Source organism: Micrasema longulum, unplaced genomic scaffold (assembly GCF_059751315.1).
Source record: "Micrasema longulum isolate JH-2025_06_02 unplaced genomic scaffold, ASM5975131v1 h1tg001134l, whole genome shotgun sequence".
In the NCBI taxonomy this organism is placed as follows: domain Eukaryota; kingdom Metazoa; phylum Arthropoda; class Insecta; order Trichoptera; family Brachycentridae; genus Micrasema; species Micrasema longulum.
In genome coordinates this window covers 138,793-160,944 of record NW_028278322.1, presented here as the reverse complement: position 1 = coordinate 160,944, position 22,152 = coordinate 138,793, and the positions used below count along the sequence as shown (strand labels likewise).

Sequence of the window (22,152 nt, the reverse complement as noted above, 5' to 3'; positions counted from 1 at the left end):
GAACGCGGGCATTGTCCCGGTAGAGCTAACACTATTAAACAAGAAAGATAAGAATAAGATTAATAACAATAATATAATATTGGCATTGGTCTAGACTGGAAGAGATACTATGATAAATGAATTTCCGTGTATTTTACATACCTAAACTTAAAAATGACCAATTTCTTAATGGAAAGGATTAACATAAATTTATATTTTCTAGCCCCTTTTTACAAGATTGGAATACCTATGCTTTGTGAATTCATATTATTATAGTATATTGTTTCTTGCACGTGTCCATTTACCTAGTATTTGTTAGGGTCCTGTTTCATATGCACTAAACTCGTATCGACTCGTAAAATTTAAATCATGTACATTTTTAGTAATTTGTGTTTTAAAAGATACATGTACCAGTAATTTTTATTCGTGGAATTACGATGACGACAGTTGACAGTGAAATATATACTTTTCGACGCTAAAGCGAATAAAAACCCTTTTAAGAAACTATGAGCCAAGATAAAGTGCACTCGCTATATTCGGTAATTTGTGTAACATATTAGAAATACCTATATAGACATAGTATTTGTCGATAGTGTTTTTCTGGGTTATTATGCCGTGTTTGTGGGCTTTGTATTGCCGACGTTTCGGAGCACATTGCAGTGTCCATCTTCAGGGCTGAATGTATGAGTGTAGTTTTTAGTGTGTTTAATTGTGAGGAATTTGTACCGTGTCGCAGTCGGGCAATGTATGTGGTTAAGTGTGTGGAGTTTGTACCGTGGGCTTTGGAAGCACCGGGTACCATGAGGTTCGTAGTCGTAACCCATCATCCCTGTTTATGTTATTAGGATGCTTGTATATTTCTATGGCTTCCTTTATTAAACGGGCTTGATGATTTTTGGGCTTTCCAAGGACATTTGGCTCAAATGAGAAATTATGCCCTGTTTCTATGTAGTGCTCTGCAAGAGCTGATTTATCCGGCAAGTTGGGCTACCCGGATACATTCAGCCCTGAAGATGGACACTGCAATGTGCTCCGAAACGTCGGCAATACAAAGCCCACAAACACGGCATAATAACCCAGAAAAACACTATCTGTATTCTGAAGGCCGTGAAAACCTACGAACCTTGATAGTATTTGTCTTTTTACGAAAACAAATCGTATGAAAATTATTGTGAAATACACATGTACCTATTTAGAAAAAAAATGACCCCCTCCATTTTATTTATTTATTTACGGACAAAGTCCATTATAACCCCTTCAGCCGCCACTGCTCAACACATTGTTGATTATCATTGTCCTTTACAAAATATTAACCTCGTAAATTGCATATTACGCTGCATTAGCGAGAAAAGTATTAATGACATACTAATTCTATAATATTATGTAGTGAGATTATCAAATGTCCATGATTAAGTAATTAATTACGTTATAATTAACCGGTATAATATTCACTATAAAATTACTATGCATTACTCTATTCGCACTTACTTGTAAACGTTGTATCCGTCTGCAGTCTCTAAGCTCAGAACATTAAATATAAATAGCTATACCTGCCGCGATTATACAGGGTGTTCATTAAACCCTGTCACATCCGAAACCACGATAATCAGTATGAGCAAAAAGACATATTGGCACATTATTATTTTTTTTTAAAACGAATAAAATTTAAAAAAATAAAATATTAAAAAAAACCAAATGGTTGCTTACTTCTGCAGGGGAGAAACGAGGAGGGGGGAAAGGGGAGTCTGATACTGCGCCGCACTCCCTTCACTTCTGCCCTGCAGAAGTAAGCAACCATTTGTTTTTTTTAATGTTTTATTTAAAAAAAATCTGTGTTCTAAATATTTTTTTAAATATGCTAATGTCTTTTTGCCCATACTGATCATCGTGGTTTCGGATGTAACAGGGTTTAAAGAACATCCTGTAGAGGCTATCTTTATCGGTACATACCGAGACGGTATACTCAACTTCTGCACTATTTCTATCTACCTCGGTATGTTCTACTGACTTGTCATCTCGACCTCATATGATCTAATCCAACCAATGAATGACCCCGAAAATTAAGTCCGCGTTCCCTTCAAATTAAAAATAATTATCATTTATATTACAAATAGGCTTCTGTGATAAAGAGCGGCTACTTCAAAGCGATTATAAACTCCAATAAATCCCAATTCAAGCAAAAAATTAACTTTCTTCTGTATTTATCTACCGAGGTATTACAAAGTCGGCTCTTTTAAGATAGTAAAACAAATGAAAAATAATAATAAATTCATTTATTTTTATAGTGGCAACATTTTTACGGCTAGATGCTCTTATATACTAATAGGGAAGAATCTAGTCACATTATCTGTGAATCTTGCCGGTCGTTTTCAAAACTGACAGTTATGGTACAATTTAATTCAACTTCAAAATTTACTTATTGCTCTCATAAATAGGCTTCTTAGAAAAAAAATGGCTACCTCAAATCGATTGAAAAATTAAGTTAATTGTAATTAAAGCAAAAACTGCTCGACGGAACAAATTTTTTGTCACTTTTAATGAGTAGATATGTGTGCCGTGAGGTACTAGACCCGTCGGTACATACCGATGTACTTACCTCAAAACTTGAAGGGGGGGGGGTTCGGTAGTGTATCTTCGTAAGTTATGACGTCCTTAAATTCCCATTGTTATCGCGGCCCTGTTAATTATTTTCTGCAATGGCAAACCTTGGTGGTTTATCAGTATTATGTGTACGCTGTGTAGCATTTAATTATTTATTGTTGTTTAAAATAGTTCCCACACATCGATCTTATAATACATGAATCGCCTATTTCCAAAGTTCATCTTGTCCATCTTGCTTTGTATTGAGATATTCATAAAAAAATGTATTAAAACGTATTGAAACAAAAAGATACAAAATCTATGATTAAATTAAATTAAATATAGCCTTTACATAAAATTTAAAAAATAATTATGTAAGTAGTTTAATGCTGTCGAAATGCGATCTCTCCGACGAATCTCAAAAATGGGAATGGCGAAAACGACGCATGATAGATGCCAGGGGCGAATTCTCCTTATTATCGATTATTTGCAGCTTACCATATTTTTTCGACATCGAAAGTAATATTTTTTGTTACATTATTATTAGAAAAAAACATTTCACACAAAAAAATACATTGCATTTCTTGGGTTAGTAAATTTACATCATATTCCATACAGCGAGCCAGTTGCCTCTATCGGCCGAAATTATTACTACTGGATTACACGAGATTACTCTGCTGAAGAAATGTCATGAATCTAATTACGTCTCTAAACCTCAAATTTTAGAATTTCGTTCGAAAAATTACACTTGCGATTACAGTAAAATCTTGTAGCTTTCCTTAATGCAATTTAGTATTTCCACACTTCTTCATAAGGGCTATTATTCTTTCAAATAAAACTTAAGATCGTCCAAGTGAGGTAGCATTATATGCACTCGTTATGTGTGAGAAGAGAACCAATAAATTATGTTTTTTAACACCGAAGTTACAATAATACTTTTTAAAAAAAAAATAAACATTTGCGTTCTTATGATTTACCCAAATATTTAATTTTGAGGGCCATTTTCAACGAGTTGTAAATAACTCACTATTAGAAAATGGAAATCAAGTTGGGGTAGAGTAGGATTCGAACCACGGACCTTTGGTCCGTGAGTCCGAGACACTAGCCACAGGACCACAACCCGATTAAAGCTAATGATCTAAGAAGCCTATTTATAATTTGTTGTAGAATAAATCATATAACGTATTATTATTATTATTAATCCATAATATTAGCGTATCAGTATAAATCCTTTAGTGGGAATAAACCCGTTATGGACATTTTATCTGAATTTTCGTAGCTTACCAATCTAAAAACTCACCGCTCGCTTCTGATATGCACTCGTGTATAACTGACGGCCTTGCTTATAAATCTGGTATAAACTTACGCCTAGGCATATCGGCGATATAAGGATGGGAATACCATCCTTATTCTACCACTATAATAAGGGTGGTATTCCCATCCATATTTACCACTATACCTAGGCGTAACTTTATGCCAAGTTTATGAGTAAGGCCCGTAGTGTGTATGCCGCGTTGCGTATAGCCCCAGCTCCTTATCTTATCACTTCAACGTGATTCTTGTTTACTATCCGTTTATGAATGAATGTACGGCCATTTTATAAGCTTCATTTTAAAATACGTACTTATTTGCAATTGTGACGTTTTTTTGTTCTGCGTGACAGACGGTGGATTAGACGTATTTTTAGAAGTATTTGATTCTCGTTCATATTTCTGCATATATTGGCGCGTCATCTTTATTTATATTTAAAAAAATGATATGACTACCAATGAGGAGAAAAACTCATTGTACAAGTGTTGAAAACTGTATGAGTTATCTGAAAAAAAAATGAAATCGAAAGCCTTGGAATATTTCAAATCAATTTGAAAAAAATGTTGTCGATGAATTTTGAAATAAAATGTAATGCTACCAAAGTTTACATTAGTACTAAAGTTGTAATGAACTAACTTAATAAAGCATAAATAAATAAACTTACAGATTACAAACGCTATTTTCATCGGTACATATCGAGACGGTATGAAGTAAAATTGATATGTATGTACGAAAATGTATGATATACGGAAGTTTATACGGATACGGGCCCAGGGTCCGTATTAAAATTTATCTTCAATTTCATCTCAAAAGTAAAATTAAGTTTTCTGTATGAAAAATAGAATATGTTTACAATTTGTTTTTCTAAACATGTTCAATTACATGTTACCGACCAATATACTTTGAATTTTCATACAAATATTTACATTTCAGTTCATACAATATCGATGTTAGTTTATACCGTCTCGATATGTACCGATGAAGATGGCGTTTGTAATCGCGGCCCAGGGCCCCGAATACAATGGGAAGTAAACAGGAGTTATCTTCGACTGTCTATAAAGAAAAACCGATATTTGTGTACGGAAATGAGTATATTTGCGTGAATATTTATAGTATCCTTGTCGGTAACCTATTATTGAACATGTTTATAAGAAAAAAATGTATGCGTATTCTGCTTTTCATACAGAAAACTTAATTTTACTTTGTAGATAAAATTGAAGATAAATGTTAACTTCCCATTGTAATCGGGGTCCTGGTGGTATTTACATTACGCTGAGCGACTCGCGTGACGAAAACTCGACGATTCTCAATTTCCTAAGATATATATTTTTTTTTCATTCGTTTTAGTAATTGAGTCTTATGTCCCTTTTCAGCGCGCCGTGTCCGGCGGGCTCCGTAGCGCCCGGCCTCCCCGCGCGATGGAGAAGGCCAAGGCGTACATCAAGAGCGAGCTGGCGGGCGCGCGCCCCGACCAGCCCTTCCACCCGCCAGAGCCTCCGCCAGACAAGGCAGACAAGCCCCTCTACCACGACCACCCGCCGCCTTTCACCAACAACGCCAAGCCGCCGCCCAAGGACGAGCCGAGGGACACGCAGTACGCCAACAATGCGGCCGGCGTCATCAAACCGCCCGCCGACGGCGACCCGCGGCGGTACCAAGACTACAAACCCAAGCAGGAACCGTGCGTCATCAAATCCGCGGACCATTACGGCATCAAAAGCGAGGGCCCCAAGCCCGAACAAGAAGTGGACCTCAGCAGAACTGAATATCTGGGCGTCAAGCAAATCAGCGAGAAGGCGGATCCCCGGAGGGACTACTCCGCGAGCAAGCCCGACACTCCCGGCCAGAGGACGGGCGAATACCAACCCGGCGACGAGCCCCGGCCGGGGTACGCCAAGCAGGACTACGCGGCGGTGAAGGCCGAGGCAGAGATGCCGGACACCCGGCGGGCGGAGTACCTCGGCGTGAAGCAGCAGGCGGAGCTCATGGACCCCAGGAGGGCCGAGTACCCGGGCGAGGCGGTCGAGCAGCGGCGGGAGTATGCCCGGGCGAAGCAGGCAAAGGCCGACTTCGGCATGAAGCAGCCGGCCGCCAAGCCGGAGGTGGCGGACAAGCGGCGCGACTACAGCCTGAAGCACCAGCAGGGCGAGGCGCTGGACGGGCGGCGCGAGCGCGAGCACGGCCGGCACGTGAGCGTGTGCTTCGTGTGCGGCGCGCGCGGGCACGCGGAGCAGTGGCCGGTGGTGGCGCGCGCGGAGCAGGCGCCGCCGGGCGAGGCGCACTACCCCTTCCTGGAGGGGCACGCGCCCCCGGCGGGCTACCGGCCCTACGGGGGCGCGGGCGGCGTGCGCCTGGTGTGCAGCCTGTGCCACGCGCTGCTCCGCCAGCAGTGGGACGCTTACGAGCGCGAGGGCCGCCCGCACGCGCAGCGTATGTACTGGCTCAAGAGGGTCGACGGTAAAGGGTTCACGGGTAAGACTTTTATTTCTTTCCAAAAATATATATTTTTTACTCCACCACAACCCCGAGATAAACTCGTTTTCCCGACGATTGATTTGAGTATTTCCAAAGCATCATGGACAAGCTGGATTTCCTCCCTAGGGAGTTATTTTTTTGTTTTTTTTTGTTTTTTATACAATATACATAAGAGATAAAACAGAGTATTCGAAAAATAAAGCATATGAAAAAGTATTAACACATTGTCGTCGGGACACGGCATTTGCCGTTTTTCGCGGACTGTCGGTCAACCGCGGGACACGGCAAATGCCGTTTTTGTCGACTGTCGGTTGTTGGCGGGAAACGGCATTAAACGGGTTTGTTATCAGCGTGAAATAAAACGCCTTGAAGGGTGATTTGCTACCTGGGGTGCTAGGCGACAGTCTGTCGACGTTATTTGAGATGCCTTGTCCGGATTGGCTAGTGTGCCACTTGTAAAGGCGTCGCCAAAAATCTAGAGTTTTATGCGATCTCAATCTCCAGTTTAGTTTGAGTCATTTCACGTATTGGACTATTTTTCATACCGCTCGCACTGTTTTGTTTACTGCTTGGTATTTTCTTATTTGAATATATTAGCATTGTATAGGACGTTACCCCTACAAAAATGTCTTTACAAGCCAATGATAGTGACGATGAAGTGTATGCCGACAATTTATCTAATTGTTCATGGAATGATGACATTGAAGAGTTGTCAGACAAAGAACCGAGTGATGATGAACAAATACCAAGACCTAGAACGTTTCACCGTCGCACTATTGAAAGTGATTCTGATTCGGAGACGAGCTCAGATGAGGATGTGGACGAGTGGTCATCGTTTGATAATCCTCCAGTTCTGGAATCGTTTTTAGGCCGCCGCGGTTTGAATTCAAATGTCCATTGTCCTCAAACTGTAAGTGATGCGATAGAGTTATTTATCGGTGATGATTTGTTTGAATATTTTATAAACGAATCTAATAGATATTACCACCAAAACTCACATAATTACAAATTATATAAAAAATCGGGAAAGTGGAAAAATATTACTTTGAAAGAAATGAAAAAGTTTTTGGGGCTGATTATTTTGATGGGACAAGTTCGAAAGGATATAAGGGACGAGTACTGGTCTACTGAACCAACAACCGAAACTCCTTATTTTGCTAAAACGATGTCCAGAGACCGGTTTCGGCAGATATGGAAAGCGTGGCATTTTTCTAACAATGAAGAAATCATAGATAGTTCCGACCGATTATGCAAAGTAAAACCAATTATTGACCACTTTTTACCTAAATTTATTTATTTTTGATGATCAAATGTCAAATATGATTTCTTTGAAAATTTCGATCGAAAATATTATTTGGTTTAGAAATTGTGTCAATTTTAAGAAAGCGATATATTTTTGTGCTAATCGCGAAAAACACCCGCTATAGGCTAGAGTCTATTGTTCGAAGCGCCCGACTACAATGTGTTAAAAAAATAAATAAAAACATAGCAATGAAAAACTTATTAACAGTAAAAATTGGAAAAAAAAATCCCACAAAGGCATGGCCTGTTCGTGGGTAGGTTTACAAGAAATGTTTATGAATTTTTGCTCCTAAAATAGATAGACAGGTATAATATTTTTTTGTAATATAAGAAAGAGAAAATAAAATATTCTGTAAAAGATTATAAAGTACTTTTTTATTTTATAGTAATTAAATAAAAAAATTTAGATCCAAATTTGTTGCAACAGAGAGGGAAAACATTTTTGCCAGTCTACAAACATTTGGACAGAACATTGTTGATCTAACCAGCTGATATGAGAAGTATAAATTTTGAAAAATTGTTTTTAGGCATTGCCTAGTAGGCAAAATGGTTCAGCTAGATAAATCTTACTCTCATGAAAGTTTTTTTTTTTCATAAAAGTCAACAGATAGAAGAGTTGTGGAAATGTGGATGTTTAAATAAAGGAAGAATGGTTAATGTTATGCAGCGTGTAAAGTGGCCAACCAGCCGACGACACGTCATAAGCCCTGTAAATGTCTAAACTTCCATATTCCCGTCTCGAAAATATTTTCCCTCTCTGTGGCATCTTGATTATTTTATTTTGATTTTGATTAGAATGCAAAAAGATGTATGGGTCACAATGCTTTTAATTTGAAAAAAAAATACATGGTAGGGCCAGTCATCCATTTCTATGTATTAACTTAAATTATATTTTACAAAATAAAGCGACTGTTTAAAAAAAATTAAATATTAAGTTATTAAAACAATAATCTCGATAAAAGAGAAGAAATAGTGACTACGCAAGGAGACAGTGGGAAGGGAAGTAAAGGAAAGAAGGGAATGGTAGAGGATGAATGAAGGAAAGTAGGATTGTTTTTCCAATTAGGAAGTTCAGTTTTTTTTTTTCGTTTTTTTATTTGTTAATATACTATTAAACTGAACCAAAAAAAAAAATTTTCAATTTTTATATATCGTATTATCAGCCCTACGATTTTTTTAAAGTTTTGTATTTCTGAAATAATGTGTGTGATGTCAGAGATTCTTTTCCACTTATTTTCATTCGGCTCTTCCCATAGGTCCATCATTATTATTATTATGGATAAATTATATAGCGCCATTTTTGTAATATAATACCTCAAGGGCGTATTACAAATTGATTCTAATGATAAATAAATTTAATTGAAGCTTTTAAATTATTTTGTTATCATATGCTACGGATTCGTTCAAATGATTAAGAGAACAAGTGGGTTCTAAGTTTTTTCCGAAACATCACTTCACTCTCACAGCCTCGCACCTCTGCTGGGAGAGCATTCCATGCCATATTGCGAAATCTTCCAATCTTCCAGTGACGTCATTCAAAGTAGTCTGTTTTTATTAAAATCTTTTTCATTATTTTTTCGTACATTTTCAGGAAACTTTGCCTTACAATTAAATGCTCCAATTTTTACCTATCCCAAGAAAAACTTTAATTGTGTCCAATTTTCCTTAGGGCTGAAGTGACTCATTTTTGCAGTTATGTTGATATAACCGATATTCCACCTTCAGGAGTTTGTAAAATTTTCCACTTTGCACAATTCCATTATCTCAAAAGTACGATGCATCTGTTTGCTGATGCGTTACATTACATAATGATGCAACTCGGGCTATTATTTCATACGAATGATGATACAACATACACTTTGCACATTATACATGTAAAATGTGACACTAATGTGCAACTTTACTAACCATCCCATCTGTACTTTTTATGCTCATTTATTTATTTGTTGAAACTATCACTGTCATACAAAATTAAACAATAGATACGAAGAAACAACAAATAAGCAGAACAATAATTAAACGTAGTTATACAGAAAGCAGCCAGCCATAGAAAAGTTAAACTGAGATAATAGCCATTTTGTGAAAAGAGTGAATTATAAAATCTACACGATAGTTTGAATGTTTTTGACTTTAACAAACAATAAACAATGATTTATATCACTACAGAGATGGGTAGAATTTTTGTTTCAAGATTATGGATATTCGAGCGTTTACAGGGCTTATGACCTGTCATAGGTTGGGTTCAAGTGGCCACTTTTATGTAGAATTCTACAACATTCCCCATCAAATACATAGATGGCGCTCCAAACGCGCTAGCGAAAGCTTTCCCTGTTTCATGACATATATACTAAAACCAAAAATGTCACCGATATGGATATTCGCTAATAAGCGGAATGCGGAAGCTAAAATATAGTAATTATTATTATGGATAACTTATATAGCGCCATTTTCGTAACAAAATACCTCAAGGGCGCATGTAGTATAGTAAATACATATATAGTATAGTAAACGCATATAGTCAATACATATAATACTATACTATAGGGCATGTCTATGTATAAACCAGAGGACGCTCCATATCAATTTTCTAATTCACAAACAAACAAACCATCACGCCGTTTCTCCGTAGGGGTAGGCAGAGAGGATAGAACGCCATAACACTCTATCTTGGCATACAGACCTCGCTTCCTCTACATTCATACATCTTCTCATGCACGCACGTCGATTATTCCTACTTTTGACATGTCCATCTTCAAGTATTTGATGGACTTGATCGAGCCATGTCTTTCTCGGTCTTCCTCGTTTTCTCCATCCATCAACATTTGCATCGTAGATCCTTTTAGCCGTTCTTTCGCTGTCCATTCGCTCTACATGTCCAAACCAACGCAGCACCCCTTTCTTGATTCTGTCAATAATGCATGTCTCAGCCTTACACACTTCACGGATCTCGACATTTGTGCACCTATCATACATCGTTTTACCACACATTCGCCTGAGGGATCGCATTTCGACAGCATTTAACCTACTTTCATCATCATTTTTCCAATTCCATACTTCGCTCCCATACATTAGAGTTGGAACGAGAACTCTGTTGTGAACTGCTAGTTTAGCCTCCTGCGATAAACATTTGTTTGCCAAAGTAGATTTTAGTGCACCATTCACCCTGTTCCCGGCACTCACCCTCCTTTCAATATCTTTCTCGGCCTTTCCGTCCCTACTAAACATACTTCCCAGGTACACAAATTCTTCTACCTGATTCAGAATATCTCCGTTCACGCTGATCTCACATTTAGTTATATTTTCGTCCCTTTCAAAAACCATCACTTTCGATTTATCAACATTCATAAGCAAATCGCTTTTCTTGCATACATCGTAGACTTTTGTTACCAAGAGTTGAAGTTCTTCTTTGCTGCTAGCAAGAAGCACGGCATCATCCGCATACAGAAGACAGTTAACAGTTGTACCACTCATTGGTATTAAATACGTATACTTATTTATGCAATAAATTTACAAAAAAGAATAAAAAAATAAAACACATCACAACATTAACATTTTTATAAAAATTATTTCAATTGATTTTTTCTACATTTTTGAGAAACTTCGCTGTACAATTGAATGCTTGAATTTTTATCACGTGTAAGAAAACACTTTTCATATCCAATTTCCCGTAGCACTGAACTTCCTCATTAAATGGAAAAACCGAGATAAAACGAGTGAGTAAATCGGCTAAGACCCTTCAACTGTAGGACTGAGATAGAAGTTAGGTCATTATCACACTAGAGATTGGTCATTATTCTCTTCATATCTTCACCTCCTCAACTATGTCCCGTATTTTGCTCGTATCTCTCCTCGGGTCACAACGCCCGATTGTACATTTGAACATTTGACCCCGGTTTTTTAAATATATTAGTTTACGCGATAGCTACAAATTTATCACTGGACGGCCGCAGGGTGGTTGAAGTGGCAATCGAGAACTGTGTTAGTGATTTCGCAACATTTGGCAATTATTTTTATCTTTATTATTTAATTATTAACATTGTATTATGTATGTCTGCAGGATATTGAGATATAATAACATACATCTTTGTTTTATTATTCTTGAATAAAATTGGTTTCTTGTACATATATCATCACCAGCTGATTGGTAAAAAAAATGGAAAGTAATGGGATCAGTCTCACGTTTAACCCTCCCTCCCCGTTGATGTGTAGCTACACTTATGTATGCAAGTGAAACATGGAACTGGCAGAGGAAGGGTGAAAGCCGAGTGGACACGGTTGAAATGCGGTCTCTTAGACTTAGGCGAATGTGTGGGAAATCAATGTATAACAGGCTTATCATTTAACTTAATTTAATGGGGAAGCATAGTAAACAGTTTGGCTGAAAAATAATCCTCACACCTTTGACCAGAAGTTGTGTCAAAAGGAGGAATATTGGCGATGATATTATTTCTTGTCCTTGTTATATATACGTAGAGATGACAATGTCCATCTCCAATTCTGTCTAGCAGAATAATTTTAGTGTATATTAGGCATATCTCAGCCACATCAAATTATTAAGCATATGTACTTCCAGATGGCTTTATAAATAATAATAATACCTATTATCTTATGTAAAACCCCTCTGGGAGTACTCTCATCTCTCTCGGGAGTGCCATTTCTAAGACTAATTGGCAACAAATTGACCATAACTTGAGAAGCACATATTTTCATGTTCTTTTTCTGTTTTTAAATCTTCGGAATCACGAAACCTGCATTTTGTGCATATATTTATTTATGACTGAAAGAAAATGTCTCCAAAATATAAATAATTAGGTAAATCAAGGAATATCTTTTAGTATACAGAAAAACAACAAAAATTTATGTATGAAGTCAAAAAATATTCATTTTAAGAATTCATCAAAAATTTATATTAATTTGTAAAATCACATCTATTCAATGAATACTTTATTCTAATCTGCCTCCTGAATAATTACATTTTTGGGCTAAAGAATATTATAATATAATTATAATTATATACTTCAGTATACTGTTATTAAATTCATGTTAATTTGAATCCAGCCTGCGATTAATCTTAGACCACATCATAGCTAATTAATGGTTATTAAGTATATTCCTAGCAACAATACGGATGCTCGCGATGATAAATTAAAATGATAATAATTAACGATTTTTTCAATCCAGACTACGGCGAGTTGGTCGCTAATCGCGTCATAATCTGGCTGGAGGGGTCATCATTGTATGTTACGCTCGACCCCGGCTGACCCTTGACACCTGACCCTAGTATGGAGATACAGATACTACGCGACCCGGGCGGTGTCACATTGGCGACTCTGTCTGTTTACATGTTTGATTAATTGAAAGTCTACTGGCCTCGTTGTATTTTTGCCACCCGTGCCAGGGTTGAAATAAATTTAATAAAAGATTTAGGAAAACAAAAATAATCCTCGGTTACCGGTTTGGGGAGCGCCGGATTTCAACAAGTTTTCCTCTGCCTGAATCAAACGTTGACCTAGGAGTAGATTTTCTTTGACATGTATTTTCCCTAATACAAAGGTCAGATAGGTATCTTGGAGCCATTTCATTTTGGTTCAATAAAAACGAATTTGAATGATTTAACCACGCCGGCCCTGTATCAGATAGCCATGTTATTTATATCTTTAGTGGTATTTTAAGATACTGTTTTGATAAAAACATTGTAAATATTTTTAAATCAATTATTTTTTTACTTGCTTTGATATAAACATAAGCTGATTGCGGTATTTTAATTAATTTAACAATGTAATCTACTCTCCATCTATTAAGCATACATTGGACAAACAATGATGTAAGAATAAAATGCTGAGCCTGCTATACACAGTTTGATAAAAAATACATGGAATTTTCGTGTATTTATACAAATCTTTATTTATGCTTTATCATGTAAGTTCATAACATCTTAAGAACTAATATAATCTTTTAATAACATTATTAGCATGCGCTTTTATCCCTATACATTTTATTTCGCATATTGTTATCCTTCTCTTACGAGATAGTTACGTATTAACAACTCCTCTAACATATGGTATAGGTTTGCATATTCTACCGCATCCAATGCGATGCCCTCCAGCCACCGCGCTTACCTCATGCCCCGCGAGACCCCTGAATTTCTCATCCCCCCTCAAGTTTGGTCTTTATAAGGCGGATTTCTAGCTCCAGAAGTCAGAGTAATCCGGGTCGTCTTCTAACCTTTCTGCTTACCTATCTTCTTGGTACTTTTTGGTAAAGACACCTACTCAGAGCTCTCCTCGGGAACCAGCTTGCTTCCCTTATCTGGAACTCTTTGTACGGTCTCACCCTGCACGGTCATGCTAACCTATTTGCTTGCCTTATTTGGCACAACCGGGTTCTTTGGTCAGACATATAATTTAATTACTCCAGACCATAGTAATTGATTCCGAGAATGCTGGCTGTTAGGCCCTTTCGTTAACTTCTAAATACAGTGCGAGACTTCATATTACTAGCAAGAGATATTTCGGCCGTCTAAAAACCATGTGTTCCTTCGCCTGGGCCATCTGAAATCACCCTCTGTCGTGCACAATAATTCCGCTGCCCCTCAATCTGTAAAATCAGTGCTTGTCAACCCGTGTAACCAACGATATTGTATTTATTTCATTTCCTAGTGCTTGTACTCTATGTAATGTATGAACTAAAGCAATAAATATCTTTGAAATATAACCAGACGTATTACAATTTTTTATCAAAATTTCTCAAGAATATATTTTTTCAAATTAATTTGAAATATTTCAATGCTTTTTATTTCTTCAGGTAACTCATTGTACAGCTTCAATCCCTTTTACAATACGTTTTGAGACTCCGTTTTTCTCCTCATTAGTAATCTTATCTTTTTTTTATCCCTAATTTTATATGTATGACATTGTTGGTTGAATTTGATAACCTTTTAAATTTGATTTATCCCCTTAATTATTTTATCTATAAAAATAGCCACATTATATTTTATTTGTTGCTTTACTGTGAGAAAGCCAATTACAGTAGAATAATAATATTGTCCCTAATAATTACAAGTAATCGCCATCGGATATAATACGTTTATCTCAGTGTTTTTTCAATCCTCGAAACAAAATCGAATGCTCTTTCTGGTATGGTTTTCAGTTCCGTCAACGATTCGGTCTTTATCTCTTCTATGGCCGCGAAACGTTTTCCTTTCATAGTCCTCTTCATCTTTACGAACAGGAAAAATTCGCAGAGGACCAAGTTCATCGAATACGGTGGTTGGGGCATCGGTGAGGTCTGATTTTATGAGAAAAAGCGGGCGTCCGTCATTTTACTCTGGAATAATCTTAAAAATTCTCCGATCACACTAATATGCGCCTTATTAGTTTGTCTGACAAAAGTCAATTACACGTCCAAAATGGCCGAAATTGACAGATAAATTATAAACATTTCTTCATGATCGTCATGTGATTGTCGAGAGCGGTTTAATTTTTTTGGTCACAACTTGATTACAAGTACAAAATTATATCATTCGATACTTGGGTTAGTTATATATGTACATGTATTTTTTTCCAAACCTGGAATTTAATGTCTTTATATAACCTTTTAAATATCAAATAAAAAAGAAAATCAATGTCACATTTTTTGCACATTTGTTCTACGATCACTACGATTTGTACCAATCTAGGAAGAATATAGGCTTTTACAATTACGTATTTAAATTTGAAATTAAAATATAATAAAGAAATCGAGTTGTGATCGCCCCGTTGTGTAGTGATTGGGGCGTTTGCGTACCATTCTTGAGATCCCGATTTTCAATTCTGGACGTGAAATATTTATTTTTAAAGGTTGTATATTGTAAATTAAAAAAAAAAAATGTTTTTTTTACAATATACATAAGAGGTAAAATGGAGTATTTGAAAAATAAAGGATAATTACATAGCCATGAAATACATATTAACAGTAAAAATAGCAAACAAAAATCCCACAAAGGCATGGCCTGTTCGTGGGTATACAAGAAATGTTTAAGAATTTTTGCTCCTATAATAAATAATGGACAGTTATAATATTTTTGTGTAACATAAGAAAGAAAAAATAATATATTCTGTAAAAGATTAAAGCTATTTTTTTTTATAGTAATTAAAAGGAAATAAAAAATATTTTAAAAAACACAAAAATATTCCTTATTATTAAAGGGCAACAAAATAAATCATAGAAAAAAAGAGTTCGTATCTTTAGTTTGAATCCAGGATAGTGCGTGTATTTCAAAAGAAGGAAAATTTTGAATGTTTGAAATTAACGAAATTTTGTCAGTAAAAAAAAGAATTACATTGCAATATTTCGCTGTTCCTGGGCTTTCATCTAAAGCGTGGGACTGATCACCTTACCTTCATGTAACAGATGATAGAAATACGCTGCATTTGGTTTACAAATGGAGTGCCCTATGCACCACTCGATGCAGAAAGGGGAATGATGAAGTTTGGAATATGGCAACAATCAGAGTCTTGTTGGTCCGAAGGTCGGTAGTTTTTTATTTGTGTACACCACTAAAACAATATAAATATTACAAAAAAAATGTACAAGTTTATTCCTTGGCGATGCATATGAATGGATAAATTAACAAATCGATCCACATCCGACACATTGGCCTCATGGTATGTTTACTTTATTAAAATGCTCTGATGTGTTATTTTATCAAACGTTTAGCGAAATTCGACTCATGTGTATCGCTCTCGACATGCATATGCGCTAATTACTTGGACACACGCGTTTACGTTCACATTCAATTTAGAAGCAAGTGGCTTAGATTTTTGGCTGTCAAATTGAATATTGGCATTAGCACTGATGATGCAATGTGCGGTGACCACTTTTGGGGGTGTGTTTCTCGCACTTTGTTTGCCGTTCAACTAGTCAGCTTTCACCGCTGTAATGGAGAAGTTTTATTCTAAATTATTTACTTATTTTATCTCAGAAATAATTGAGATTCCTCAGTAATTAGTCCAACGAAGAAGTTCAGTGCTAAATAATACATAAATAGGAATCAAGATAGACATAAATGCACTATCAGAAAATTGTATTATGCCGAGAATAATTTGCCCCTGACCTACACAGCCAATCACACTTTGCACATAATAGATAATGGGCACTCAGTATAGAAGGCAGTACTTGATTCCTTATATTCATGTTTTTTGTAAATATTTCTGATGAATCAAACTTGCTTCGGTTTAATTAGTGCATCAGGTGCTTTCGCCAAAGCAGGCATCTTTGAGAATGATGAGAGACGATGGATTTTAATTTCATCTGTGAATTTTACAGGGCCATAAATAATACAGAGTAATTAATATTTTTAATATAAAAAACTTTTTCACTTTGTGGCATGACATTTTACGCTCATTTTGTCGTGATCAAAGAACAACGACAGATGTGCGATAAATGCGACATTGGCTCTTTTTAATATTTGATCTTGAAAAGGTTTCATAAAGGCTTTATATTCCAGGTTTGAAAAAAATATATAAATACTTTATGTTCAAATATGGCCCGGAATTTGTAAAAAAAAAAACAACTTTAGCTCAACAAATTCTCTAAAATGTTCTCCATCCCTGTTGTAATTTGTTAATCTTAATGACTCCCTAGCGGGTGAAATCCAGTCTTTAACTACAAACATTTGGACAAACTCAAAATATTGTAACTTTAGCTCAATTCTTCATCAATATTTATTTTATCCCCCTCAAAGTAATCACCATTAGAGGCAATCTCAAATGGTCTGGGTGTTGTGGTGTATTTTTCATGACTTCCTTTCACATTTTCTCTTGCTCACCAGCTGATAAGCCTCTAAAATAGAGGCTTAGCGGGTTATTCCCTAAAAAAATAATTAAAATACACTGAATAGTATTCCTTTTTGACCGTCTGACCTATCGGAATAAACTGAAGTGCATAACACCACGATCCCGGTCAAAATCCCTGATTTTTGAGCCACTTTGCCTTGATTTTTTAGGTTTTGGCTCAGTTGGCAAACACCTCTTCGAAGATTGTCGTCATGTTTCCGCTTCATATTTATACACCCACGTCTCATCATTCATAATTCACTGAACAGCGGTATTGTTTATAGAAAGCGTTTCTTTTTGCATTGATATTTTTGAAGAAAATTAAGCAAAATTCGCAGAACACACCAAAGATCCACTTATATACAGAGCTGCCATAAACAAACTACTTGACAGATCGCACTAAAAATTGACACGTGTATCTATGTCAGTTCCACCAACCTTAAAAATTATCAATATCTTGAGTGCGGTTCTTTTGAATTACGAATTCCCGGTCATATTTGACAACAACAACAACAAACCATCACGCCGTTTCCCCGTAAGGGTAGGCAGAGAGGATAAAACGCCACATCACTCTATCTATGCATACAGATCTCGCTTCCTCTACATTCATACATCTTCTAATGCACGCGCGCCGATTATTCCGATTTTTGACATGTCCATCTTCAAGTATTTGTTAGATTTGGTCATGCAATGTCTTTCTCGGTCTTCCTCTATTTCTGCACCCGTCAACATAATAGTATACAATATATTAAAAAAACAAAAGATCAAAAACTTTGAGCTAAACCATGCCAATCCAACTTCATCCCACACTGTTTAGTCGCGAAGAGATCTACGAAAAGCCGGAAGATCTATCCCAAAAAATTCCAAGTCGTGTGATGAATTGACTAATCTACACATTCTGGACATTGGGGCATGAAAACCAAAGTTGCTCTTAGAAGATTTTATAAATAGCAGATTTTGACTTCTGGTGACACGGTTGGGAACATGAAAAGAAATTGATTGCAACAGAGATGGGACATCACTTATAGCATTAAGTATTTTGAAAATGCATATAAGGTCTATCTCAGTTCTACGTCTCTCCAATGAAGACAGAATAAGACTCATAACAGTATTATTTTTTAACAACTTAAAGTTAAATTGAATAGATTATTTTTAGTATTAGAAATTTTTAATTATGACAATCCACAATTTGTCGATTGACTAATAAAATTATAGTTCGATAACCACTCTTATCAATTTGAATGATTGTATTGTACCTTGACCAAAATTCACCTGTTGTTTGATTTTAATTTTGTTTAATACAACATTCTAATTGCAATGCCAGAGAAGTTTACATAACCAATTACGCTCGTATAGAAGGTGTTATTTATGACTTTTCCCCCTGTTTTGGCTAATTCTCAGAATGCCTTTTATCATTAATATCGCATTACAAGCGAGCAATACAATATTATGTAAAATGACCTGTTAAATATTTCACCCCCTTTTCTCAGTAATATTCCCTTTCGCATATTTATAGAATCAGCATTAATTTAATGATAACTCGGTGGAACCTCTGTATTCATTTAAAAAACGCCCAGAGGACTCTTAACAATATACAGTTTAAAAATAGATCAAGTATAATTATTATTATTTCTATTTGTTTATTTTTCCATAGAATTTTAATTACAAAAATACACTTTAAAAAAATACATCTTACAATTAAGCTGTAACATAAATTGGAAAAAATGCCCACAAGGACTTCAGTGTCTGAGCGTGGGCCATTCCTTTTTTAATTATTAATAAGTTTATAGCATATAAATATGGCATGACATGACCATGAAAAGAAAAGAAAAGAAAAGAAAAGAAAAACAAAATTAACATATGGCTGATATTATGAAAACAGGATTTATTTGCAGTATGCATTTTATTTTTAATTTAATTTTTTTATTTTTAAAAAGGTGTCTATCTGTTCATTCCATGCTAATCCAAGACCTCAAACCTACTTTAAACTGTACCGGTGATTTAATGTTCTGTAATTCCTTAGTTAGAAGATTGAAGGATCTTGGACCAACATGTAAGGCGTGCCTCTGTGCGATATAACAAATAACATAAAATAAATTATACACATAAAATAAATAATAAATTATAAACAATTGTAATATGTTAGAAAATCACTGTTTTTCAAATTGTCTGTGATCAAAAGAATTAAAAAAATTTCTGTTCTTATTTTCTAGGTGCGGACATGTCCTTCCAGGGCGAGTACGCTGCCCAGATGCTCGGACTCAACTCTGAGGGGTCCAACCAGCCGCCCCCCTCTCCGGCGGCGCCCTCCCCCTCTCCCTCGCCGTCCCCCGCCGCGCGCCCCTCCTCCCGTGACCACCCGCGCAACCCCCGCCGCCCGCCGCGCGCCCCTGACCCCGCCCGCCACTACCCCGCCCCCGCGCGCTACCACCAGGAGAGGAGCGCGCAGGAGAGGATCGCGCAGCCCAAGGACAAGATGGAGCCCGCCTACCACCAGTACCCGCCCACCAAGCCCTACCAAGACATCAAGATGACGGGATCGCAGTACGAACACCAGCTGAACTACGCGACGACGCCCCACCACTACCCGACCAAAGTCAAAACCGTCAGCGAGCTCAACGCGTCGGCCCCGGAGATCAAATCGAACGACGCGGCGCGGTTGCAAGAACACCCAAAATATAACGCGACGCCCAACTCGCGGTACGAACAACGCACGATCGTCAAAGGACACATCAGCGTACCGCCCGTCGCCGATAAGATCGCGCACTCGAAACAGTACGACGGCAAATCGCATCCGATCCCGCTCAAATCACACCTCCTCTCCGCAAACATCCCCATGGACCCTGTCGACGGAGTTTTAGACCTCCGGAACATCCCCAAGGAGACAAACGTTATATCTCTGGGCTCGCAGCACTCGAGCCTGTCGGAGCCGAGCGGCTACCTGGATTCGGCCAAGAGCTCGCACTCTGTGTACTCGGGGAATTCCAACTCGAGCTCGGACCGGGACATTCTGGACCTGTCCATGCCGGACAAGAACTCGGTGACGGAAGTTTGTTACGTGTGCGGTGACGAGTACAAGAGAGGCTCGCTGTGCAATCTCAATACCAAGGAACCCAAAGATGTAAGTTAGCATTACTCTAAAATTAATATTTGAAACACTAATATAGTGATTTAGTCGAACATTTATTTACCAAGGTTGATTTAAGTGCCCCGTTAACGCTGTTCCCGGCACTCACCCTCCTTTCAATAACTTTCTCAGTTATTCCATCCCTAGTAAACATATTTCCCAGATACACAAATTTCTCTACTTGTTTTAGTATATATTTCACATTTAGTAATACTTTAATTTCTTTCAAAAACCATCACATTCGATTTACCGAAATTCATCAGCATCAAATCGCTTCCCTCGCATAAATCGTAGACCTTTGTTCCCAAGAAGCACAGCATCATCAGCATACAAAAGACAATTGATAGTTAAATCACCCATTTCTGCTTCCATTCTTAAGCTCTTCAGTTCTTTCATACAGTTATCGATATACACGTTGAACAGCCATGGTGACATCACACATCCCTGCTTGACTCCTTTATGAATGTCAAACCACGATGTGTATGATCTATTTTCCCTAACACGTGCTGTGCTGTCTTAATACAGAAGCAATAGCCCTCAGGTTTCCTTTAAAACACATAAAAATTGCCAACCATCCGTTGTATCTTTTTCCCTTCATATGGAATTTGATGCATTAGTTATATGTTGTAAAATCACATTTGTTTCGTTAATTTGCTATTTATTTTTGTATCACTAAACATTTCCTCATAGTTGCTCATGTACTATGAAACGAACTCAAATGTGTTATTTATAGTTATTCTACTAGAGATAACAAATGCTCTTGAGTCAACCCTTTAACTGCTCTCAAAACTAGTCATTTAAAAAATGCTAAAATAATATGTTTATTCATGATAAATCCTAAATCTAAATGAATGTGTAAAAAAAAGACTCGTATTTTAATAAATTTCTGAAAAACAAGATTTCCATTTGATTGATGAAGCATGCATAGGTGCATACTGAGAACTCTTTAGAAGTAGACTCGAGAGTGGCTCGATGATTTGGGGGCCACATGAACTGAAGTACTCTCTTATGATAGAGAAAATCCAAAAGAAGTTTCTGAGATATCTCTACATGAGAGAGTGCGGGTATTATCCTCGGCTCTACCCGACCGAGTTTCTCCAGGGTATGCTCGGCTACAACAGTTTGGAGACTAGAAGAAATGTGTATTTGACTACACATCTTTATCGATTGTTGCGCAGTATGGTCGATAATCCTGATATTATGTTAAGCATTGGTTTGTATGTTCCCGATAATTACCTAAGACAGCGTCAGCATAGATTGTTCTTATTCCGATATACAGGACCAACCTGCCATTGGAAGGGCTACCGCTCTGCTGAACTACATCGCTCTGGGTGTTGATCTGTTCCATGTATCCGAAGGGATTTTCCGGAGCAGGATTCTCCTACTACTTTGACAAAAGTCTCTTTGATGTAATTTTTTTCTTGTTATAATATGTACGCCTTCAATTTTAATTTGTTATGTGCATGTTATTTTAAAAATTAATTCGTTGAATTGAATTTTAAAAAAAACACGGGTGCAGTACAAATCATAATACAATTTAGTGATGAATTTTCTTTTTACGGG

General features: G+C 36.9%; 1 protein-coding gene across 1 annotated transcript in view; it reads left to right on the top strand.

The window, feature by feature from the left end:
- Positions 1–22,152, top strand: part of px (MAP7 domain-containing protein plexus) — a 191,098-nt gene that overhangs the window by 47,140 nt on the left and 121,806 nt on the right. Inside the window, exons 2-3 of the mRNA XM_088233624.1 lie at positions 5,244–6,342; positions 19,676–20,583. Of these exons, the coding sequence (XP_088089750.1) occupies positions 5,289–6,342; positions 19,676–20,583 (1,962 nt within the window). The 5' untranslated portion in view covers positions 5,244–5,288. The remainder of the gene's footprint in view (positions 1–5,243; positions 6,343–19,675; positions 20,584–22,152) is intronic.